The sequence below is a fragment of the Cuculus canorus genome, chromosome 2, assembly GCF_017976375.1.
Source record: "Cuculus canorus isolate bCucCan1 chromosome 2, bCucCan1.pri, whole genome shotgun sequence".
Lineage (NCBI taxonomy): Eukaryota > Metazoa > Chordata > Aves > Cuculiformes > Cuculidae > Cuculus > Cuculus canorus.
In genome coordinates this window covers 141118376-141140476 of record NC_071402.1, presented here as the reverse complement: position 1 = coordinate 141140476, position 22101 = coordinate 141118376, and the positions used below count along the sequence as shown (strand labels likewise).

Genomic DNA, 22101 nt, shown 5'->3' with positions numbered 1-22101 from the left:
ATATCTTCTAAAAGTTTCATCAGACTATATGGTTATTTTATTAAAGAAATACTGCTTTTTGCAAGTTTTTAAAGCAAAAATGATAATCCTTAATTAAATAAACTATTGTGTTCAAATTAGGCATTGGTGTTCATGCTTCGAGGTGAGTCAGATGGGAAAGAATTAAGTTCAGCGATTACTGTTGCTGCATTTTTTAAACTTTATTCATAATTATAGCACTTTCCCTCTTGCTTTAATTGCACAATATTAAAAATATTATATAGAATGTAGTGAGTTTCATGAAGAATTTTAAAGTACAACTTATTATAGTCTTTCTAAACTGTCATTTTCTTGTTTTCATGATTTTAAGATAGTCTGTTAAGTCCATATAACAGGTTTCAAATTTTGTGTGCAAAAAGCAGCTCCTATATCTGCCACTGTGGACAGAAAAGATGAATACAACAGAAGTGATAGATAGATACCCAACCAGTATCTCTTGCTGTGGACTTTAAATCCATTAAATTAATGGTAGTGGTAAAAAAGATACCAAATAACTCATGGAAAATTGGAAACAAGGAAGAAGAGATTTGATGACAGGGGAAGTGGGATGTAGAGGGATTCGGAGCTGGAAGGCTTTGGAGCAAGGAGGAAGCAAAGACATGGGGCTCTAGAGTAAAGCACCCCTGTGTAAATTACATTACTGCTTAACTTCAGGGTTTGTTTTGTTTTTGTTTAAGATGACCCACTGATTATGTAAGTTAAAGTGCAATAAATCTTCAATATTAAGAATATTCAGAACTTAAGGTACCTGGAATGAATTACTGTAGCTTGTTAACTAACAATGCTTAAAGAAGTATTACTTCTTCTGAAGAGCATAAGAGGAGCAGTGTCCTCCTTTTGGGGATGTTTTCTGAAATGACAGTGCAAGAGATACCTTGTATGTTGTAGCCAGCTAGACAGAGACACTTCTGGGCTCTTTTTAAGGTTTTAGCAAGTTCTGCCTTAATTGCAGTTACCAACTTGTAGGAAAAAAAGTAGCTGTAGTTATATATTTGCACCCTAGTACAGGGATCATGTTTTAAGTAAGTGCTTTTCTCTGCAATAATACACCAACGTGGGCTTGAAACTTCACAGAGTATTTAAGGCTTTTAGGATAAGTAGAATCACTAGGGCAGGTTGCGTAGAAAATACAGATACTGAGTAGTGTTATGTGTGCTAGTTACACATGTGAATTATTTAACAGGGTGTTGCAGTGGTTGGATGGCTGCTACAGGTTTTTGAGTTGCTTATTGAGTGAATCTAAATGGTTTCTTCAGTTATTTAAGAGCCAATCTGCAACTGTTATTGCAATTATTCATCTGCAAATCTTGCAATTGCATCCACATTTAAATGTTTCCAACAGAAAAGGGTAAGAGTTAGCAATACTTTCTTTTAATTAAATGTTGCTTCTGCCACTGAGTTTTTCAAAGCCCCGTCAGTGAAATAGCTGAAGTGCTTCCTCAAATTAAGGAAAGAAAACCACCTGCCTGTGTACACAAGTTCTTTCTCAAAGGAAACTTTATTTTTAAAACAAACAAACAAACCACCATCAACAGAAAAACCCAACAAAATGAAACACACAAGGAGAGATCAATTTAAACTTTTTTGCCAGCTTGATTCCTTTTACCTAGCATCTACCTCTCTCACTATTAGTTAAGGTGAATATTCTACTTCAAACGGCTCTGTCTGAGGATTCAGGTTGCTGAGCTTCTGCCCATGCTTGTCTCTCATTTATCCAATTGACTGTCTTTCTCCTACTTCCCCTCCTCCTTCAAAATGTCAGATTTCAGAAGGAGGCACTTAAAATAATTAAGGTGGGCCTTTACTGAAGAAGAATGCTTTGTTTGCATGCCCTTGTGATGGCCCATGCCATTTTATCGTAGTCTGCATTTTATGTCAAGAAACTGGAAGAAACATGAGTCAGAGGAGGAGGAGGAGAGAAACTAAAAAATGATTTTTTTAAGCTGTTGACAATTATATTTTGAGAGGAACTTCATAGGTTTTTATTTACATGCATTTAGTTTAGTTAAATTTGGGGGTGAAAACAGCAACTTCAAGCTTGTTTGAAGAAATGAAGGGAAAAGAGTACATAAAATGTTTCATAAATCAAATATCTGTGGTGTGAAAGAAACATTAAGTGGAATATAAATCATATTGACTATTACCAAGTTTAATTCTTATAATGTAGGCTTAAGAAAGAGATAGAAAAACAATACAAATTATTTCTAAGGCCATTATTAGTTTTTCTCTTAATTATCTAAAATGTCTTTTATGCAAATTACTGCAAGAAGGCTGCATATTTAAAAAAATAAGTAAAAGTAGAGGAATATGAAAATAAATCAAACTAAACTAAAATGCTTATTGGTACTGAAAATTGTTCTTGCAAAGAAGTTAACCAGATCAATATAGTGTGCAGAAATTTCTGTTCCGATGGTGGATGTAATACAGAACAGACAGTAGTGTTAAGTATACTTTTGTGTGAGAACAGTTGTATGTAAATTGCAGAAAAACAGCTGAAGAGTTTTTTTCCTTGGATGTGCAGACATACAAGTTAAGAAAAGTGATCTTTCTTAAGAATGTTGTTAATTATTGTTCACAAAATATTTCCATCAAAAAAATGAAGAAAGGAGTGTTTATTAGTGTTCTTGTCAACTACTTTTCTTCCACATAGATATTGTGAAGCTTAGTAAAGAATATCTTTAGTTTTAAACCAACTTCATTAATTAGGAAATATTTTTTCATTATTTTATGAACCTGCTGTTGTCCTGAGTGTAATGAAGCAGAATGCCTTTTGCTTATTTCAGACAGAAATGGATTCTTGTTAAGAAAATAAAGTTTCTTATTATCTTTGAATAATGGTGTAGGTGAATAATGGTGAAGGTGTAGCGCATACACCCTAGCAGTGCTAGAAGAACTGGTGGCTCGCCAGTAATGAGAACAAGCTCAGTACGTATTAGCAGTGGGTATAACCTAGTGAGATTATCAACAAAGCTTTCAATTACAATCGAAACTTTTGTTTAGAAAGACCTTTGTGCAGCACGAAGTGAATTAAAACAAAAAGGCCAGTAATTTATTTTTATGTGGGCTACCAGATGGTAATTACTGTAGCTGATTTAGTAGTCTGAAATAGATTCAAACTAGTGACCCAGAGGTGTTTAATTTCTTGGCATTTTTTCCTCAGGTTCTCTTTTAATTCATGATTGCATTTCAACACCTGTTTAGAGATGGTTCAGCTTTGGCCCTAAGCTGATTGGCAATGTGTCATTAAACTCCAGAGGCTTTGCCAGCAGGGCATCTCCTTTGCCAAAGTTAGCTTTTAACCAAGATTTGATTAGGTCAGCAAACATTTACGTGGGTTGGTTTTATCTTCGCCTATGACATTATATAAAATCATTGTGTGAGATTAAAACAAAATTTTTTGCATTTAGTAACAAATGCCTTCAAAATAGATTTTTTTTTTTTTTTTGAGGGGATTTATTCAAGTCAGTAAGGTTAAATATTTCCTTAACTCCCAGCTTTACAGGTTTTTGGTGTGTTCCAACTTATTGTACAGTACCAGTGTTGGTATAAGTTGTGGGGAATGAGCAATTGCAGGATGTGTGGCACAAGCGATTGCCCATTTGCTCTGTTTCTTGCTATTTCGCAGCTGTTGGGAGAACCAAAGCAGGGATGAAGCTCTTGACCCTAAGGTCAATTAGAAGCTTAGAAGCAGATCAGAGGAAAGTGCATGGTAAAACAAGTATTCTGGGTATATGCAAGTGAGCAAAAATAATTTGTGTCTAACAGTGTACTGGCTAAAGCGCTGGAGACTAAGTATGTTTTCCTGCATAGTGAAAGTTTTAAGTAAAATGTAAGACACTGAAGAAATTTTATCTTCAGTTGCCTGTTGTCCATGGCAGCCAATTTTATTCTTCTCCTTCAGATCACTTACTGTATGTCTGCATATCCCAGTACACATGCTAGAGGAGTATAGTACCAAGAGCAGTTTGTGTGTACGAGGTGATACTGGCTTTCAGTTGATGGTACTGTTCTGCTGTGGTGCAAGGCTTCACTGGATATGAATGGGTTCTGTGGGGGCTGGCAGCATTGCCCGCAGTTCCCGCTTCTGGCTGCCTTTGTTTCACCAGTGTGGATGTGGAACACTCAGCAGATACTGCATTGGCACAGCCTGCTGCTGATCACCTGGTGCTTCCAAGGCTTGGAACTACACTTAAACTGCCCACAGGCCTTACGCAGCTGGACAGCCAGGCCACACCTGGCATATTCCAAGGTCAAAGCATGATTTTCTGATTATACAGGAGGAAGTAATGCAATTCCTATTTATTTACTAGTTTGCCTTTGAGTAAACATGTAAAAATACCAAAGAGAAATATAGATTGTAATGGGTAACTTTTTTTTCTTACATTATTTCTTACCATAACACATTGATATTACTGGTTTATAAACCCATCAAAAGAGTAGTTTTGTTCTGGTATTATGACAGTTTTATTGCATAGAAATAGGAAGTCAAAGGTTGAATGTTGCGGTAGATTTGACTCCTTTTTCTCTCTTTTTTTGGTACAAATTTTACAAGAACACTGTGCTGAAAGACAAAAAATAGTTCAAGAACTTCATACAAGTATTTGTCTTTAAGTCTATAAGTTGATTTAAAGAGAATTAATGCAAAGAAAATTATTTCAGTATACTGATTTTAAGTATACTCATGGAAAAACTATGTTAGCTGTAAATTGTGAGAGAATGTATTTTGTTTTTATCAATCCCTCACCCAGAGAAATAAAGCTGATGTGAAGCTGATTCTATCACAAAATCTATAATGAAGATTCACATCTGGCCAATATATCAAGCCGTTTCCAATGTTTGCCTTATTTCTCCTAAGCTCTAGTCTTTCTGAGGTAGACCAGAAAGTCAGGAAGATTAACTGGAGGCTGGGGGTTGGGGGGGGGGGAACACAAAGCAAACAAAGGAACAAAACACATCACCCTCCCCAAAAGCCAAGGAGAGGCCAGAGTAGCTGAATCTTACTCAGAACCATCTGAATCTTACCCAGTTTTTCCTTCCAGAATTATTACGGTTTGACTAAATACTGTATCCATTTATGTCAAAATAACAAACCAAAACATAATAAAAAACCTGAAACCCATACCAAAAAAACCCCAACCAGTCAAAACCCCCAAATAACCACAGGAAAAACCCTTAAAAGTCCAATATCAAGAGATTCTGTATTTCAGCATAACTCAAGTGCAGCTTTGTCTTGGCAATCTCAAATTTATTGACATGAGACAAAACTGATATAAAGGAGAACTGAAACACAAGAATTTTTCAATATTTTTTGTTCTTAATTATGGTGGAAGTATTGAAAATAGGTTAATGAAGTGTTCGTCTGTCAATTTTATTTTTCTTCCACACTTTCAGTAATTTTTTGTTGAATATGAGGGTAGTCACAGGAGCTTCCTATACATGGCAGTTGAAATTAGATATGCCAATGGCAGAATTTTGCATTTCTAGTACTTATTGTTTTCATTCTCTTCTTTTTGGACAGTGTATATTTGAAATCCTAGTATAATAAACCAACATAAATTAGCCCTCTTCGTTATTCTTTTTGCTTAACTACATGCATTCTACTGCTTTGATGGCAAAGTAATATATTCGCATTGATGTTCTTTTTTGTAAACTTCTCAAACTGCTGCAAATGAGAACAAAATATTTCCAATTAGGTAAGCCAGAGCTTTTTGTTAAAACAGTTCCAAGCTCATATTTGTGCATATCTTTCTTCTCTCTTTTTCCCACCCCAAGAGGATAAAAATGTTACTTCTCTTATGTTTGTTACCTATTGAAGGTAAAGCATACATCAGGTATAAAAACTTAATGTTGCACGTATTTTGAGCTCTTTAGGAAAAGATTCTCTTAGAGAAAAATCATTACTGAATCTTGGGAAAGGAGCATTACATTGGAAGAGGCTGTATCTGTATTGCCAGTGGTTTTTAGGGTTCTAAAATGTTTGTATTGAGGCAAAAATGACCGCTTAATTGTATCACTTTGGAAAGGTAAAAAAATCTGAACATGTATCTGTTTCTAAGTACACTTACTACCAAAAATGAATATGTTTGGAAATGACTGTTTCAATTTAGACTGATAATATTGGAAACTAACGATGAGTAGATTGGACTGTGCTTATTGATGTTAAGAAAGAAGTTTCCTTCAAAGAACTTCCTGTTTTAAACTGTTTTCAGTGTTTCTTTAATTTTGAAATATAAGGTCTGATACCTATATGGTTTGTATCTGTGCTTAAAATCTTTACTCAGATATGTTTTCTAATTTTTCCTTACAACCTGTAGAGCCATTTCTTATGCTTTTGTGGGAAGAATTTGATTTTCAAATCTTCAAATTCCATTTTGATTAAATTTTTTGTTGTTTTTTTCTTTGCTTTATTTTATATGTATGAATTTTTGTGTGCTTCAAAACATGCAGTTTCCTCTTTTACTGTGATTATGGTATCAGCCATAATAAATTGTGATTAATGAGATAAAAGTCTAGTGTTGCCTTTGTTAGCCTGAAATTACTCCATTTGCAGTGATAATTTGTTTCATATCTATAAAGCAACAATACTACTAAATTTCATTTACGTGTTTCTGACTAGTTTTCTTTGTTGTTCAGCTATCGTGTCTCATTTTCATCTGAGCCACACTTCCAATTGTTCCATGATTGACATGTTGGAAAGATTGACAGTTGCCCCCTAGTGCCTGCTGTCTGGAGATCCCACAAGCAATAATGGATTTTACACCAGAATTTAGCATCAAATATTGGCTTTCAGTGTCAAATGGGTTAAATTTAAATGCTAGCTAATTGTAGCCATTTTGAAATCATGGCCTTAAACAAATGCATTTTTTGGATAGCAGTATGTCCGAGTCTTGTGTATGCCAGGCAACTCGAGTATCTCAAACTTATAGCAGAAGTTAAGCTTTACATTTATGGTGGCTTCTGTTTCTTAATGACTCAAATAGTCCCAATATGGAGAGTATAAGTTAAGTTTCCATCTGCAGTAGGGAATTCGTATTTTAGGTAAATTGAAAAGAGAACCAATGCTGATCGTAATTTTGTCATTCAATGTTTTAGCATTGAAACTGAGTATATTTCCTTAAAGGCTTAATATCTGCTATTAGCGGTAGATCTCATATACCTACAGGTGAGTTTTAGCCCCAGTTCTGTTAAAACCACCAAACCACCCCCATCCCCCAAATCAAAACTGTAAGCTTGCAAGATACACTCATCTGCTGTGTTACAGCAGCAAGAAGTTATGTGAAGTCTTTAAATTTTCTTCTATGTACTGTGATCTCCTACATAAACCTGGCAGAGAAATAATTTCCTGGAACCAAATCTAAAGACAAATAGAGAGTAAGAAGAGGTATTTTGGAAGGATATGAAACCGTACTGATTTTTTGTGGGAATTTGTTAGAGTTGTTCTTCAGGCCTACTGACTTGTATCAGTGAGACACCTCCAAATCATTACCATGTTTGGCTCAGAGTTGGATCATGATCCTGTCCTGTATTGTCCCACCTCCATTGACCACCTTTGAAGGGGTAGATGCCAGTATAATGCAAAGAACAGCTGTTGTGTTGTAATATCCTTACAAGAAGCAATATTTTTGGATGACTTCTACCATTAGAGGCAAAAATAATGACTGCTTAACTTCAGTTTTTATTTTCAAAATTTATTAAGATGTCTTATTTCATTTTTAATGAGACCAAGTTTTGCTCAAATTTAAAAGATTATAGTTGAAATTATTAAAATATTTACCGATGTTTTACAATGCATTCTATATTAAAATGTAAATCACCCTTTATATGTAATGACAAGAATAAAATTAATTTTGGCTGTAAAGAACTAAAATTAGGTTTACCCAATAATATAATTACTTTTTGTTTAATGCAGTAGATATCCTGCGTGTTTAGAAATGAAAAATAATATTTTGTCTATTTCAGCATCTCTGTAATAGATTAATTGGTCTTGAATGAGTGTAGAAACCTCTTAAACTGGTAAGTGAGAGTAAGAAAACTCTCCATATCTCTTACTTCAGCAATTTGGTTGTTCATATTGGAAAGCTCTTAACGCAAATCTGTAATTACTAATTCATCAGATTTTGGAAATGTATAAGTTATTGTGAGATTTGTGACAGGACTTCTAGTGTTATTTGTGAATTTGCCAAATAGATTTCAGGTTAGAATCTAACGTAAACCTTGGATAAAAAAATTTATATGCATTTTCAACACTTCTATAGCAATGTAGAAGTTGGCTTAAAAAACGGGGGGCAGGGCAGGTAGAGTAAGGTTTTGGAACCTGCAGTTAGTGTTACCATAGCGAGTTCACACTAAGAGGACTGCTGTCTAGCAGTTGCCTTTGTTTTTCCCTGCAAGCAATACTCTAATTAAACCCTCTTCTTTCTTCCTTGAACTTCCAGATTGCTGATGTGAGCAAAGTGGCTACATGGCCCCTTACAAACGTGTAGGTAGTTATCAGAAATGTTTTTCTAACCATTTTGCTTTTCAGGTAGTCATTTCAGCATCACAGTCTGTAATATCAACGTTATTACATTTGAACCTTTATTACATAAAAATTCGATGTTCTAAACAAATACTTTCTGTAGTGAAAATTACTGTAACTCAAGGAAACGAATGTATCTTAATTTTTTTTGTAAGGTTAATTGAGAACTTAAAACAGAGCCATTGCAATAAGTTGTTTGTATAAGGATGCTAATGCCGTTGCAACGTTTTCTTAAAGGATGCCAGACAATTATATGTAGAATATAAAGAAACAAAAATGAAGGCGAAAGAAGATGCCCTGGCTAAGGCTGAACTTGAAACACTTCTGAGTGAGTTTTTACCACTGTCTTAATAAACAAAGATGTAATATGATATACCTACTACACAGGATGTACGTAACCAAACATTTTATAATCTTCTAAAACATGTGCCTTATATATTCCTGTACTGCTGTTAAATTTAAATAAGCTTTTACTTATGTGACTACTTGTGCAGTAGGGTGCTGGTTTGTTCCTATAAAAGCACAAAGCTCAGGTGATAGTTATCTAGTAGCAAAAAAAGCATTCTGGGCTAGAAACGTCACTTTACAGGATAGGGGAATCTCAAATGTATAGATCTCAAAGTATATATTTTCAGAAGTGACCTCTTGCATTCTGAGCATTCTTGTATCCTCTCTGTCTGTAGATATTTTTTTACATAATGTATTTAATAATTTTTTTGTGTGCATATTGAGTTGATTTTTGTTACAGAAACTGAATATAATTTGAATTTCCAAAAGCATGGATGCAGTCTTTGGAGATGGATTCATGCTATTGTTGAAATAAATGCCTTAAAGTCTTTTTACTCTAGAAAAGGCCAAAGGTGGTAATTGCCGTTTCCCTTAATAAAGTATTCAGAACAATTTTAGGTGACTTTCTTCTTTCAGTTATTTGCTTCTGCCAGTGATTGCATCTACTCTCTTCTAAAGACAATTTTTAAAGTTTTTTGTCTGTTTGTATATGCATGCTTGCTTCATTTACTGTACTTAAGTGCATGTGTTTTTAAGTTCCTTTATTCTGACAAGTGCATTGAGTGCCTTGTAGTAATTTACTAGCTTTGAGTATGCTTAAGCCTTTAGGTGCTTAAAATAGAGCTTATAAAATAGCTTAATTTTGTAAAATCAGCAAAGAGATGCAGTGCCAGTGGTAATTCCTAACTTATCTGTAGCGTAATTTTGAGAAAACAGATAACATTTGGCACCTCAGTGAGCACTGTAGACCCAGGCCAAATCTAGCAAATACTGCATTTAATGCTTGTTAGGGAGGCCTGCCGGTATGTTTGAGATACCCATCACAAAATGGGCCCTTGAAAAGAGTCTTGACTAGGGCTATTAAAAACTTGATACATAGTCAGATAGTAAGGTATTGCCATTGTTTAAAATAACTGGCATACTTTCTTCATTGAGATCTGTGACCTACTGTTTTAAAAGGTCTAGATTTTGAAAAAGAATAGCAAGTGACAACATAAAGTCATTTAAATTGTAGTTTCCCTGTTCTTGTGTTTCACTGTGAGACCACACGTGAACTTGTCAGCATTTCTCCTTTGCCAGTTGTTATGCGAGAGGCACTTTTTTGTTACCTCCAGTAGCAGTGCCCACATGTGAGAGGGATTGGCTTCACGCACTTTCCCCTCCAGGCCACCCCTGACTTGTCACAGAAGCATCACCCTGTCCCCTGTCACGCTGCCAGCTGTGACATGGTATGTGACCCCCTTGTGTGCCAGGTGACCCAGTGTTGCTCACGTGAGCAGAAGCTCATCCTCACCAGTGTCGCTGGTTGGCATCCTGCCCACCCTTAATAGGCTTGCTGACAGGGAGCAAGAGGAAGGATTGAGAGTCACCACCTGTAATTAGCAGAGTTTGAAATGTGGCATAGAATTAATCTGGTCATCCATAGCAGTGCTATCCACTGGGCAGCAGAATGAGCTATCAGTTAACTGTTTTTAAAAGAAATAAGACTCCTGAGAGAAGAAGAAGAGATGCAGCTATGTTACTGCAGGAAAAAAGCCTCTATAGTTTCTTCCTGAAGCTTGTGTGCAAAGCATCTGTTAAATTTGCTTATTTGGTTATATTGTTCTGCATTGTCACTTCACAATTAGTATAGAAAGGTTGTAAATCACTAAATGTGCATTTTGTTTGCCCCCATTCTTTTTAATTTTGGAGACCATCCCTGGAATGGGAGTTCATAATAGCAGTTCCATCTATCTAATTGAGTAAATGTATCTCATGCAGATTAGCAATAGCTGTTTTACAGTGCTTGTTTTTTCATGACCTAATTGCTAGATTACTCTCATGTCTGTCTGCTTTCCTGCTGAAATTGTGTGGTATTCTGTAGGAAGCTTGAACTAAAACCAGAGGAGGGTACTGGAGGAGGAAAATATAATTTGCAAAGTAGGAAAGAGAGGACAGTGTTGAGATGTCATTAAAGTGCTGTATTTGGTAAGGAGTGTGAAAAAGTCATTTCTTGTTGAGTCAATATTTTGCACAATTTTGATTTATTTTTATGGCGCTTTTGCAGTGTTTCTTATCACTTGTTAATCCATTCAAAACTGTCATTACTGCCTTAGTAAACTATAGCAACTTTACAACTTTACCTTACAATACAGGTCTTATGTTTCTAGGAAATGCCACTACAGGCAACTGGGCATTTTATGTACAAAAATAGAAATTATTTGCCTTAGCCTTTCTCATGCTCTTTTCACATTTAGATACACAAAATTTAAAACACAAAGTTTGTTTTAAAGTGGAAATGCTTTAATTAATAAACTTCCTTTTAACTTCTCCTTCTCCAGTAGCATCACACATGCATATGATCCCTGCATCAGGGAATGATTCCATAACAATATGTATCCCTGTTCTGTTCTTCGTAGTCACGGGCTATAAAATAGAAAATATATTAGCTGAACCAAGTAGTCATTAAACTGGGAAGACTTAAGCATGAATTGTCATGACAGATGACTCTGACAGTTTTTTAACATAAATTGCAAGGTTTGAGTAGTTAGCAAGACAAATTCTAGCAGCTCTACTGGTCCTCTTCTTGCATGGAGTGCTTCTTTCATCCACATCCATTATGGGAGCAATGCGTCTGTTTACTCATGTATTTTTCTTTCTTTATACTTAGCCTTGCTAGTTCTTTTACTTTCCATTCTTCTTGTTTGTTTTCTCTGAGATTCAATGAGGATTTACATTTATTTTTTCAGTATGCCTTTTTAAAGAAATAGGGCTAGCCGGATAATGCAGGTGAACTCTTCACTGGCATCCTAGTTACCAAATGTATTTGCATTCTTAATCCAGAATGCTTGCCCTGGTGCACAATGCATCTGAAATAATCCATGGCAAGAAAGTAGCTTGTTTCTAGTTAGAAACCATGTTTAATAGTACTTAGTTTTTTGGAGTTTTTTCCTCACTCCCATCATTCAAGCTTTACCCGAAATCCAGAGTTACTAGCTAGCCCTGTGGTGGCGTGACTTGCCTTCTTTCTCCTTTGGGGCTTAACCATGGTATCTGTATGGTATTTATGGTAAGACATGTCCTACTTGAGTGCCTGCCATGAAACTTCAGAGCTACAGTAAAACCTTTAATACATTTGATTGAGTTTGGTTAGGCTTGATGGAGCTCCCTTTCCAGACACCTTGGAACATAGCATGTAGCATGGGTAGCTTTCTATATTGTTTCATGAAACTTAGGGAGGAAAACATCACAGAGTATTTAGTACAATGTGTTTATTTCAGACCCTTGCAGCAAAAATCAGTGAACAATGCTGATTCTCATTACTTATCTTGTTTGACTTGTACCAGTGGTGTACTTTAGCTTTTAGCATCTTGTTATGCAAGATACAGTATTGATCAGAAAGCATTGAGATGCCTTTTGTTCTTCATGGTTTGTTCAGACAATTAATTTTACTGTTACATGGTTATATCTTAATTTCAGTATGAATTTCTCTAGCTTTAGCTTTTAGTTATTTATTATTAGCTTTTTTCTGTGCTTAGAAAAGGTAGATTTATTTGTCTGCAGATTTTCTTTATATAAAGCATTTCTTTAGCCCGTAATTCTGTGGATTTTTCCAATGTCGCTAGAAGTATTGTACCCTGGGTTTGTATATAGTGTTCTAACACTTATCATCTTCTGATTATAAAATCACGTTTCTTCAGTTATTACTGTTCTGTTTACAGAATCACAGGGTAACTTAGTTCCTGTTGCTCTGATAGCTTGTTTCAGATCGTTTGTCCACCATAACTGCAAGCTCTTCAATCAAAGGTTCCTTGCACGTAGTCCCTTCTAAATGCGGATATGGTAGAAGGTGCTTATCTGTGTAGTTTTCAAAAATGCTTTTAATTTGATTGGTGCCAGACTACTAGCCAGTCCGTATTCCTACTTCTTCCTGTGCTTTCCTCTTCTCTGTAAACCACTTTGAACAAACTTGCGTAATCTAGCACATTGCTGAAGGTGACTTCATGTTTGCTTCCAAATAATGGACAAATATCTTGGATAATTGTGTTTAGTATTAATCTCTGCCAAAATGCAGTGTTCGTATGCCTGCTCAGTAATGATTTGCTGACAAGCAGGTTCAGAGAAAATTAATTCATATAATGCATGATTTTTTGGTCAGCATGGATATGAATGTTCTGATCACTTAATTGTTACCTCTGAAGCCTAATTATGGCAAACTAAGGATCACCTATTTCACTGATTGTTTTGGCAGGCCTGCTGAAAGAATTTTGAACTTGCAAGCTCCTGTGCTTTTTTTCCAGTTGTTTCAGTTAGGCTATATGATGCCTCTTCCTACAAAACTTGTTTCAGCTGACTTCTAGGTCTCAGTACCGCAGATGTATATATCTGTCACTAACTCATGATGCATTTATATAATCCCATTGACTTTATTATGAGTGCAGAAATGTTTATTTTTAAGCGTATCACTGTTTCCCTGTATTTGTATTGATATTGAATATAGTTTGCTCCATTTTTTGCTCCATTGTCAAAACCTTAGTACAATTTTTTCCAGGCTTTTGTGTCCAGTGTATTCTATCTGGCTGTGTTGCTGTACATAAAAGTGGATTTTTCTCTGTCATGTTTTAACAAATTTCTGTAAATGCTTTGATTGTCTGTCATAGTCATGTAGGTAAGGGAACAATACTGAAAGAAAAGAAGATATCAGTGTAGTAGCTTACTGACTTGCAAAAAAGATGTTTGGTGTCTACCTACATGTGTGCTCATATTTCTTGCTTATCAACACGTGAGATACCACTCAGTCTGTCCCTTTTCTTTCTGTGATTTTCAAGACATCACTGTCTTTTTTGACCATATTTCATGGAAATCCTACTCATGCTTACATCTTAGAAGCCTTGAAGAGAGAAGGAGCTCCAGCTTGATCTGTCATGCTTTCTTTGCAGAAGTTAAGAACTTGTTTTTGTTTTGTTTCTTTCTATATGAAGCATTTGATTTTTCTGTGAAAAGTTCTCAGAATTCTTTACATTTACATTAACTGGCCAGTAAAATCAGTATGTACTTTTCTGCAAAATTAAAAATATGGATCTCTGATTTTTATGGAAAAAGCACCATTGTTTTATTACATGGCACTCGGTTCAAAATGCTAGCTGATCCCTTATCTTCTAAAAATGACAGCTGATATATCTTGGGGCAAATAACCATTAGCAAGATACTATTAATTCTGCTACTGATAAAATTAATGTAATAACAAGGTGGAAGGACTTAAGAAGGAAGGTCAAAGTATCTGATCATGTGCAAGTAATTTGTCAAACTTCAAAACCTGGATCATGGCACCATAAACTAGTAAAATGCATAGCCAGTACTGGAATAGTTTTGGAGGCCTTTAGAAACATGAAGTATTGTACAGGTAGGAGAGTTAGCTAATTGTTGTCTCTTAAAGTCTGCAGATCCCAGTGATGAGTGTATTTATATGCTGTTCAAACACAGGGGACAAATTATATGTCTTTTTTGATTGTGTCTGCAGAGAACAGGAAGAAGGCTGTCACAAAACTGGGAGGAATGTCTGAAATGTTTTTCTGTATGTTTTTCCTGCATTTCAGTTTGGTTTATATACAACCATATTAGAATAATATTTGAGACTGGAGGAGGAGAAATGCATTTTAAAAGCCTGATCTATTGTAATGGGTGGCCACATAGTGTAATCGTAGCACCATTAGAATATGACAGTATTATTAAGGAAACACTTGTTTCAAAACTCTGAATTACAGCTGCAGTTGTCACTACTGTCTGTACTATCAAACACATTCGTGCTTTAGGTTGTGATGATGGTAGCAGTGCCAGCTTCATGGGTGTCTGTCAAGCTTTAGCAGATGTTGGATTCAGCTGTCTGTGCACCGTTTACTATTTGGAAAACCTGATCTCTCTTCTCTTCAGGTGAAAGTACCAGGTTAGGTCAGAAGTGTCTTTTGGGCTGCGGGTCTTTTAACCCCTGAACAATGAGAGAAACGCTAGTTTATATCTTAGGGCTTTCTTTTGGTTTTTGGGGTATATTTTGGTATGTCATTTAATTATATTTATCATGCATACCTACAGAAGAATGCTAAAAAAATTCAAATACAGGTTTTTACTTAATATTTCATTTATTGAGAGAAATCTGACAATTACAGACTAAGAGATTTTTCACAAAAGAGGTCTCTGAACAATGTACATTTAAAAGTTTTAAAGACCATTAGTCATTCTGTTAACGTTCAACATCTGTGTGAATTTTCTGTTCCTTTTGGACTTCAGAAAAGTGCCATGAATCAGTCCTCTCTCCATTCTTCTTTTCTTAACTATTCAGTTCCTAAAAGTTTGTCAAGTCTGTTGAGTCTTTTCACTGTTCTGTTCCTGCACATATACTGTTAGGGAAAGGAATTCTGCGTCGAAGTCCATGGGGAACAGTTCTTCTGTCTTCTTTAGGATTATTTTTTTTAAACGTTTTTCTCCTCTGGTGCTCAGAAAAGTATTAGAGCATAGTTGCAAAGGCAGATAAGCTGCTCCTAATGGCTGAGAATTGTGGTTTTCCTTTTCCTTGTGCACTGCCTTTAAGTTACTTGGATTCTTTGTTTTTCCTGAGTGTAAAGGAGTAATTTTCTACTAGATAAGTGAATTGAATTACTTTGCTAAGTGGTAGGGTGACTTTCAAAGCACAAAGCAGAGAGTGGAAAGGTGGAGGCAAGAGTAGAACTTCCCTCTTCTGGCTGTAGCCAGCTGTTAGGTCAGCTCTTTCAGTTCAGTAGCATCCTTAGGAGGATTCAGTTGTCAATACAAAATATTTTCAAAACAATGAGGAAAAGCCAAGAGTCCCACTTCGCATACCTGAAGTTTCTAGATGCTTTCTGAGTGATGAAACTCTGTTTTCTGATCCTCATCCTCTTGTATTTCCTAAAGTTCTGGCAATTTTCAATCCATCTTAAATCTTTCTTTTGACATCATCTTACATAGTGGATATATTTTTCAGTTGCTGGGGCTTAGGTTGTTGTTGTCCCTCCTCTCTGTCCCCTAAGTTTGCTGCTCCCATTTAATACCATTTGAAGGACAGAGAGAGCTGAAAACAGCAATCAGTTTGAGAAATGAGTTCCAACATTTAAATCTACCTAAATGTGTAAGTGCTACGACAGAGCTCTTTGTAGTTACAGAAATCTGAAGAGAGAGAAGCTATCTATTGACTCGGAAGCTTTCACTTAGCGCAGCTGACCATAAAGCAATACAAAACTGTGTAAAACTTACCTTTCTGCCCTTGCCAATTTCTTTGAAGCCATCTGCACTTATAAAATCTCTTAACTTCCTGTGCTTTTGCCTGTACTAATATTAATGGCCAGGTGATGTAGCAGTGACAAGAGCTAACTGTGTTTTTGAGAGGATCCTCATCTGGCACTTTAAGGCATAGTTCATATGGAAGTTCTGAAATGCTGAGTTTGTGCATTGCTGTTTACTTTCCATAAGAATATGCAAAACTCTGAATTTTCTTTTTAACAAAGAAATTGAAACACCTGCCTCAGTGTAAATTTGAATATAGCATTAAGAGTTGAGGACCTGAATTATATTTCTCTGCAGTATTAGTAGCATTGCTTTTTCTTCTCTTTTACTTTTGTATAGAGGAGAAGAAGCCTAAAGTCAAGAAACCAAAATCAGAATTCCCTGTGTACACAGTTCTGGAGTCAAGTGCTTATATACCATCATATGATCATGGAGCTTCAATTGAAGATATTGAAGAACAGATGGATGATTGGTTGGGAGGCAGGAACAGAACACAAAAAAAGAAGGTAAGTTCAAAATATTTAATGTTTTTATATATTTTAAATGTTGATTCATTGGTTTTAAGAAAATGGAGTAATCTATGTATACCACTTGAGTATTCAAATACCATTGTTGTCTAGAGAAGTATTAATTGTCCGGTATTAATGGAAAAGATTATATCGATGTTCAGTGTAGTTTGTTTAACAGTACTGGAAATGTTGTTATAATAGGATATCATTGATTAAATTATATGACAGCTCTCTATGGTTTCTAATATAAATACTTCCTTGTCCACTAGAAGTTAGTACAATGTAATGTTGTTAAGTGATATGAGGCTTGGTTCTTCATCTTAATTGCATTTAGTAACATTTTCCTTGCAAAAATAGATTCTTTTCTATTTAAAAAAAAAAAGGGTGGGCGGAGAAAGAAGAAACCTTCACTTCTTAAAGTCCAGGTGTAGTATCTTTTGATTATGGAACTGCATATGTACTGTGTGCATTTCATTTGAGTATGGAAAACTGCTAACAATTTGACTTAGACCTATTGTTAAGGTTCTTGCTACTTAGAGATGAAGGTTCTTAGTGGCAGTTAGTGTAATTATCTTCTGGCAAATTTTATTAAAACATACTGGCTTGAAGATGTATAGTTTTCATCTTAGAACTGAGGTACACAGGTGACAGAAGAAATGTTATAAACTAGTCTCCTGGCTTAAAAATCTGTCTTGCCTGAAAGACTGAGATGAGAAGAATATTGTGTTTGGAGTGGAGTTAGGGCAATACATTGAATTCATCATCAGAACAGTGAAAGAAGTCACTGCTGTCATTTGTTTGATTCCTCTGCGCGGCAGATTTGATTACTCGTTAGTTGTTTTCAAGCTTGTGAAAAATAGCCCTCCCATTTTTAGCTAGACTTGAATTTTTTACTAAAACAATTTTAATTTTGTGTAAGCTGTTTAATCATCTACCACTAGTGGATTTCTAAGCTTCATGACTTCCCCAATTTTCTCTCTCTTACTTTTTCCGTATTATTTATTACATCTGCATTTTACTTTTACTTTTATATTTCTGTAACAAATCCGTTCTGCAAATATGCTTAGCTTTTGACTTCTGTGTAAGGAATTGACACTATGAATCCTTAAACACTGGAGCATGTTTTCACACTCTTAGAGAAAGTAAGAACTCGGGTCCTTATTTCTATAGATGAGTTGCCTGGGAGTTAAGAGCATACAGTCATTCCTTTGTTTACCTTAACTCGAGAAGCGCCTGTGAGTTGAAAGCGCCCTCTTAGTTGCATCTCTGTGAGCCAGTTCTGCTTACCAGGCTGTGTGGTCAAATAATTAAAGGAGAAAAGATGTATGTTTGTTTACAGTAGCTTGGTTTGGTTGCATTCTGACAATCTGGATTGCCAAATACCTTCCCCTCTGATGAAAATTGAGTCTTTCTTTAGATTTGCATGAAAATGGAAGAATTGAATGAGGCTGGGCCTAATCCACCTGTAATTTTGCACCTCCTACAATGTTTATAGAAGTTGTTTCTTCAGAGTTGCTGCTGAGATAATAAAGTTTAGGTACATACTTTCAGAAACAGGAGTCATAACAATTAAAACATATCAAAGAACTGTTATTAAAAGGTAAGTAACTTGTTTTTCTATGCTTACACCTGGGGGTTCAGTATTGCATCTCGTGACTTTGATTCATGAGTTTATTTTTTGTGTTATATTCTGTTACACATGGAGTTAACATTTTAGGGGCAAGCAAGCAGCTTGTAGGTATACTGTCTGGGTAAAGTGTTTGACCTCAACAAACTGAGCTGAGAGGTGCTTCCTTTCTTTGACAGCTACTATGTTACTATAATGCAACATTGACATTTAATACAGTAGAGGAGAGAAAGAGATTGATAAACTGTATAAAGAAATGAAGAATATACAGTACTGGCTTGAGTAGCTGGGAGGAGCCATTTATATATCAATATGAGAATATCTGTGGCATATGATATGTAACAAGCTTCCTGGAAACATGCTTGTACCGTGAGTGAATTGTTCCTAACTGTCAATTGACACATTTTCTGCTTTAGAAAGATGTATTTTCCTTCACTACGTGTCATAGATGTGAACTGAGGCAGCATTCCTTTTCTACTTCCCTCTTCTGCTTCTTGCATGGACATGCAAGTGTTGTGTAACATGCACTCTCAGTTCTGCTTGTCTTAGAAAGAAGTTACTTTTTCATAAGCTATTTTTCTATCAGACTTTTTCTTGGGATTGTCGTGCTTCAATCATGAGAAAGCTTTCTAGCTTTTTTGCTTTTCTTTCATTATAGCTCAGGCATGTGGACTAGGTACAGTCAACCAGGCTTGAGAGGAGTTATCCATGTGGAAAGATCAAAGTGTCTTGATAAAATAGTATGTTACTGGTCATCCATCCAGAAATAAGGAAGTGGAGTTGCTGTCCCTGATGTTGGTATCCCGAGTGTAGATGATTACAGTTCATTTCAAATTGTTCATGAACTGCTTTGCACTGTTGACATTTGTACTGTAGGAAGTGCCTGTAATCGATGGACTAGTGTTTTGGAAGTGCTGTACCCTGCAGAGTGACCAGTTTGATAAAAATTTAGATTATGTTCATTTGTAAGCTTAAAGTCACTCTCTGTGATTATTTTTTTGTTTAAATACATGATGATATTTGAATGCTCAGGTTCCTTTCATTTTTGAGGTTTGGTTTTTTTTGGAAGCTGGTTTAATGGCTCACGGGCTGCAGTCTTGTAAGCAGTTCACTAATGTTTTTGCCGTTTTGGAAGAGTACATTTGCACTCTTTGGAAGAGTGAATTTGAAAATCTCAGGTTATAAATTTAGATGCATCAAAGCTGTATAAAAGAAAATTTAAGATTTTTATCTTTGCATCTGCAACAGGAATATGGATATTTTTCTGACAGACTAATCTGAGAAGTAACATTATCATAGACAAAATAGGTCTGCAACATGGATTTACCAACATGGCTTTCACTGTTGTTTCATTAAGCTTATGTAAGAGCTCTATATTTTATCTCTAGAACAAGAGTGTGGCTTTGGCACTGCAGAAAAATAAAATTACAATTTTCTACCTGAAATAAATATTACTATTTCTATTGATCATTACTGGAATTCTGTATTTATAAAGAAGAAAGGATATTTGTGGTTTTCTGTTTCCATTAAGGGTTTGGTGGATTTAAAATTAGTGGTTTCAGAGGCCAGTGTCCTGGGCTTCAAAAAAAAAAAAATTTTTTTTTGTTTTGGTTGCCTAGAAAGACATAATTTTTTCTGATCTTTTTGATATGTCTGATAAGTCAGGAAGTATATTAATAAAGTGCAACTTGACAAAAGTTAAGCTGTTGAATATTGGAATTGAACAGAAGGAAAAGATAAATATTGATTTAAAGAAATAGATTAAGAAGAATTGGGCAGTGAGGCTGAAATTAATATTTTCATGATCTGTGGATAGCTTTGGAATAAAATTGTTTGCTTCAGTGTTTATTGAGGATGATATTGAAGGTAAGGCTAATGAAAATTGCTTGCAAATGAGAATTATCATCTCTAATGGGGAAGTAAAGTGTTACTTTCCAGTTCAGAAGACTTTGTAGGCTAGTCCTCAACCAAGGATTCATTTAAAGTATCATCCTTACTGAAGAGCAGACACTGTTTTTTCTAAGAAGGAAAAAAATGTATACCACTCTCACCCCACTAAGAGACCTAACTGTCATTTCAAAATGAAATAGGAGCAATGTAGAAGTACATGGAAAATAACATGAAATGCACTTTGGAGTACCAGTGTGGCTTTGGATTGGCCTACTAATTCTTATTGATAGAAAAAGCCCAAATGTTTCTAAGCAACTGTCTAGTGTCTGAATATGATATGGAAGTTATTTATATATTGTTGATCACTGTTTCCGTAGAGTGTAAGTATTGAAGTAGATAAGGAACAGGCTACAGAGAGAAACACAGTAAAATGATCTACCAAGAGATGTCTTCTGTCTTAGTTTGAGAACACACTAAGTTTATGTCCATAAGGGACTTGTCTTGCTGTGTTATTACTCTCTACATAGGACTGAATAGTAAAAGAAAGTGAGCTTTTGGGAGATATTCAGATAATATTCAGTATTATTATATATTCATATATGGGAACTGAGAGGTAATTTTTCTGCCATTCTCTGCAGCAGTGATCTGTCCACCTTAAGGACTTTTGGTACAGTTTTGATCATTGCACTTTTCAGAAAGAAAAAAAAGACTTAACAGGAAGACTAGATCAGCAATAAAAAGACATTTAGAAAGCCATATATATGATGAGAGGCTAAATAGGTGGAGTTTTAGACCAGAAAAGGGAAGCTGTTGGGGAATAACTGAGTGCAATGTTTTTCCAGTCTGTTTTAGGCTGTTTATCCATCATTACTTACTTCCTTTCATAAATTTGGAGAGAAAGAAACATTTAATTTAATTTGCAGCCAGGATGTTTAAATTCAGATACAGGAACACATATAGGGGGAGACGCATAACTACGGCATAATTACCATTTATGAAGCCTTTCTTTGACCATCTATCCTGTTCTTAAAACTCCCATCTGTTGAAAATCCTGTGAGCAGAATCAATTGTACTTGAGAGAGCATAGAAATAAAGTAATGAGACCCTTGAGGAGTTTTTTCTATATAGGAAATCATTTACTTACCTAGCACTAAACTGCATATTCATGTAGCACGTTTACACTGTTCGTGCAAACCGCATGTGACTATGAAGCCGAGAGGAATTGCTAGAAACTCATTCTCATACTGATAACAAAGCTTTTCAAAGCGGGTACTGAAAAAGTTTTTCTCTCAAATTATTTTTGTTTTGTCATTAAACATTTGTACTCCTTAATTAGATTTTCTTTCAGATTATGGGGAGATAAGTAGCTTAATTTACTTAGCTCAACCTTCTGCCTTTTTTCCTCCCCTTTATCTGTCACCAAAAATTGACTGGAAAAAGTGTTCTCTGTATGCTTGTTAAGAATTAAAGGAAATTGGAGGGAATGTTACCATGGTCATCCTTTTAGGTTGCTGTGGCCTGTTTGTGTTCTTAAGCCACTGTTGGCATTACTTTGTAGCTGTTTAACCCTTTGCTTTCCTGTTGGGCAACTATTATGTGGAGCTGGAATTAAAAAGAGCAACTCTTTAGAGGACCTGCTTTGTTCTGTCTGATCTTGCTCTGTCCTTTCTGCGAACATTCATGCAAGAATATATTTATTTACTGTTTCTGGAATCATTCTATTGATGAATCATTGC

At 35.4% G+C, this 22101-nt stretch overlaps 1 protein-coding gene across 2 annotated transcripts in view; it reads left to right on the top strand.

The window, feature by feature from the left end:
- The window catches only part of DNAJC1 (DnaJ heat shock protein family (Hsp40) member C1), a 104021-nt gene that overhangs the window by 47385 nt on the left and 34535 nt on the right, over positions 1-22101 (top strand). For both annotated transcript variants that reach the window (XM_054060115.1, XM_054060114.1), the window contains exons 7-8: positions 8795-8885; positions 16679-16845. In XM_054060115.1, coding sequence (XP_053916090.1) covers positions 8795-8885; positions 16679-16845 — 258 coding nt within the window. The remainder of the gene's footprint in view (positions 1-8794; positions 8886-16678; positions 16846-22101) is intronic.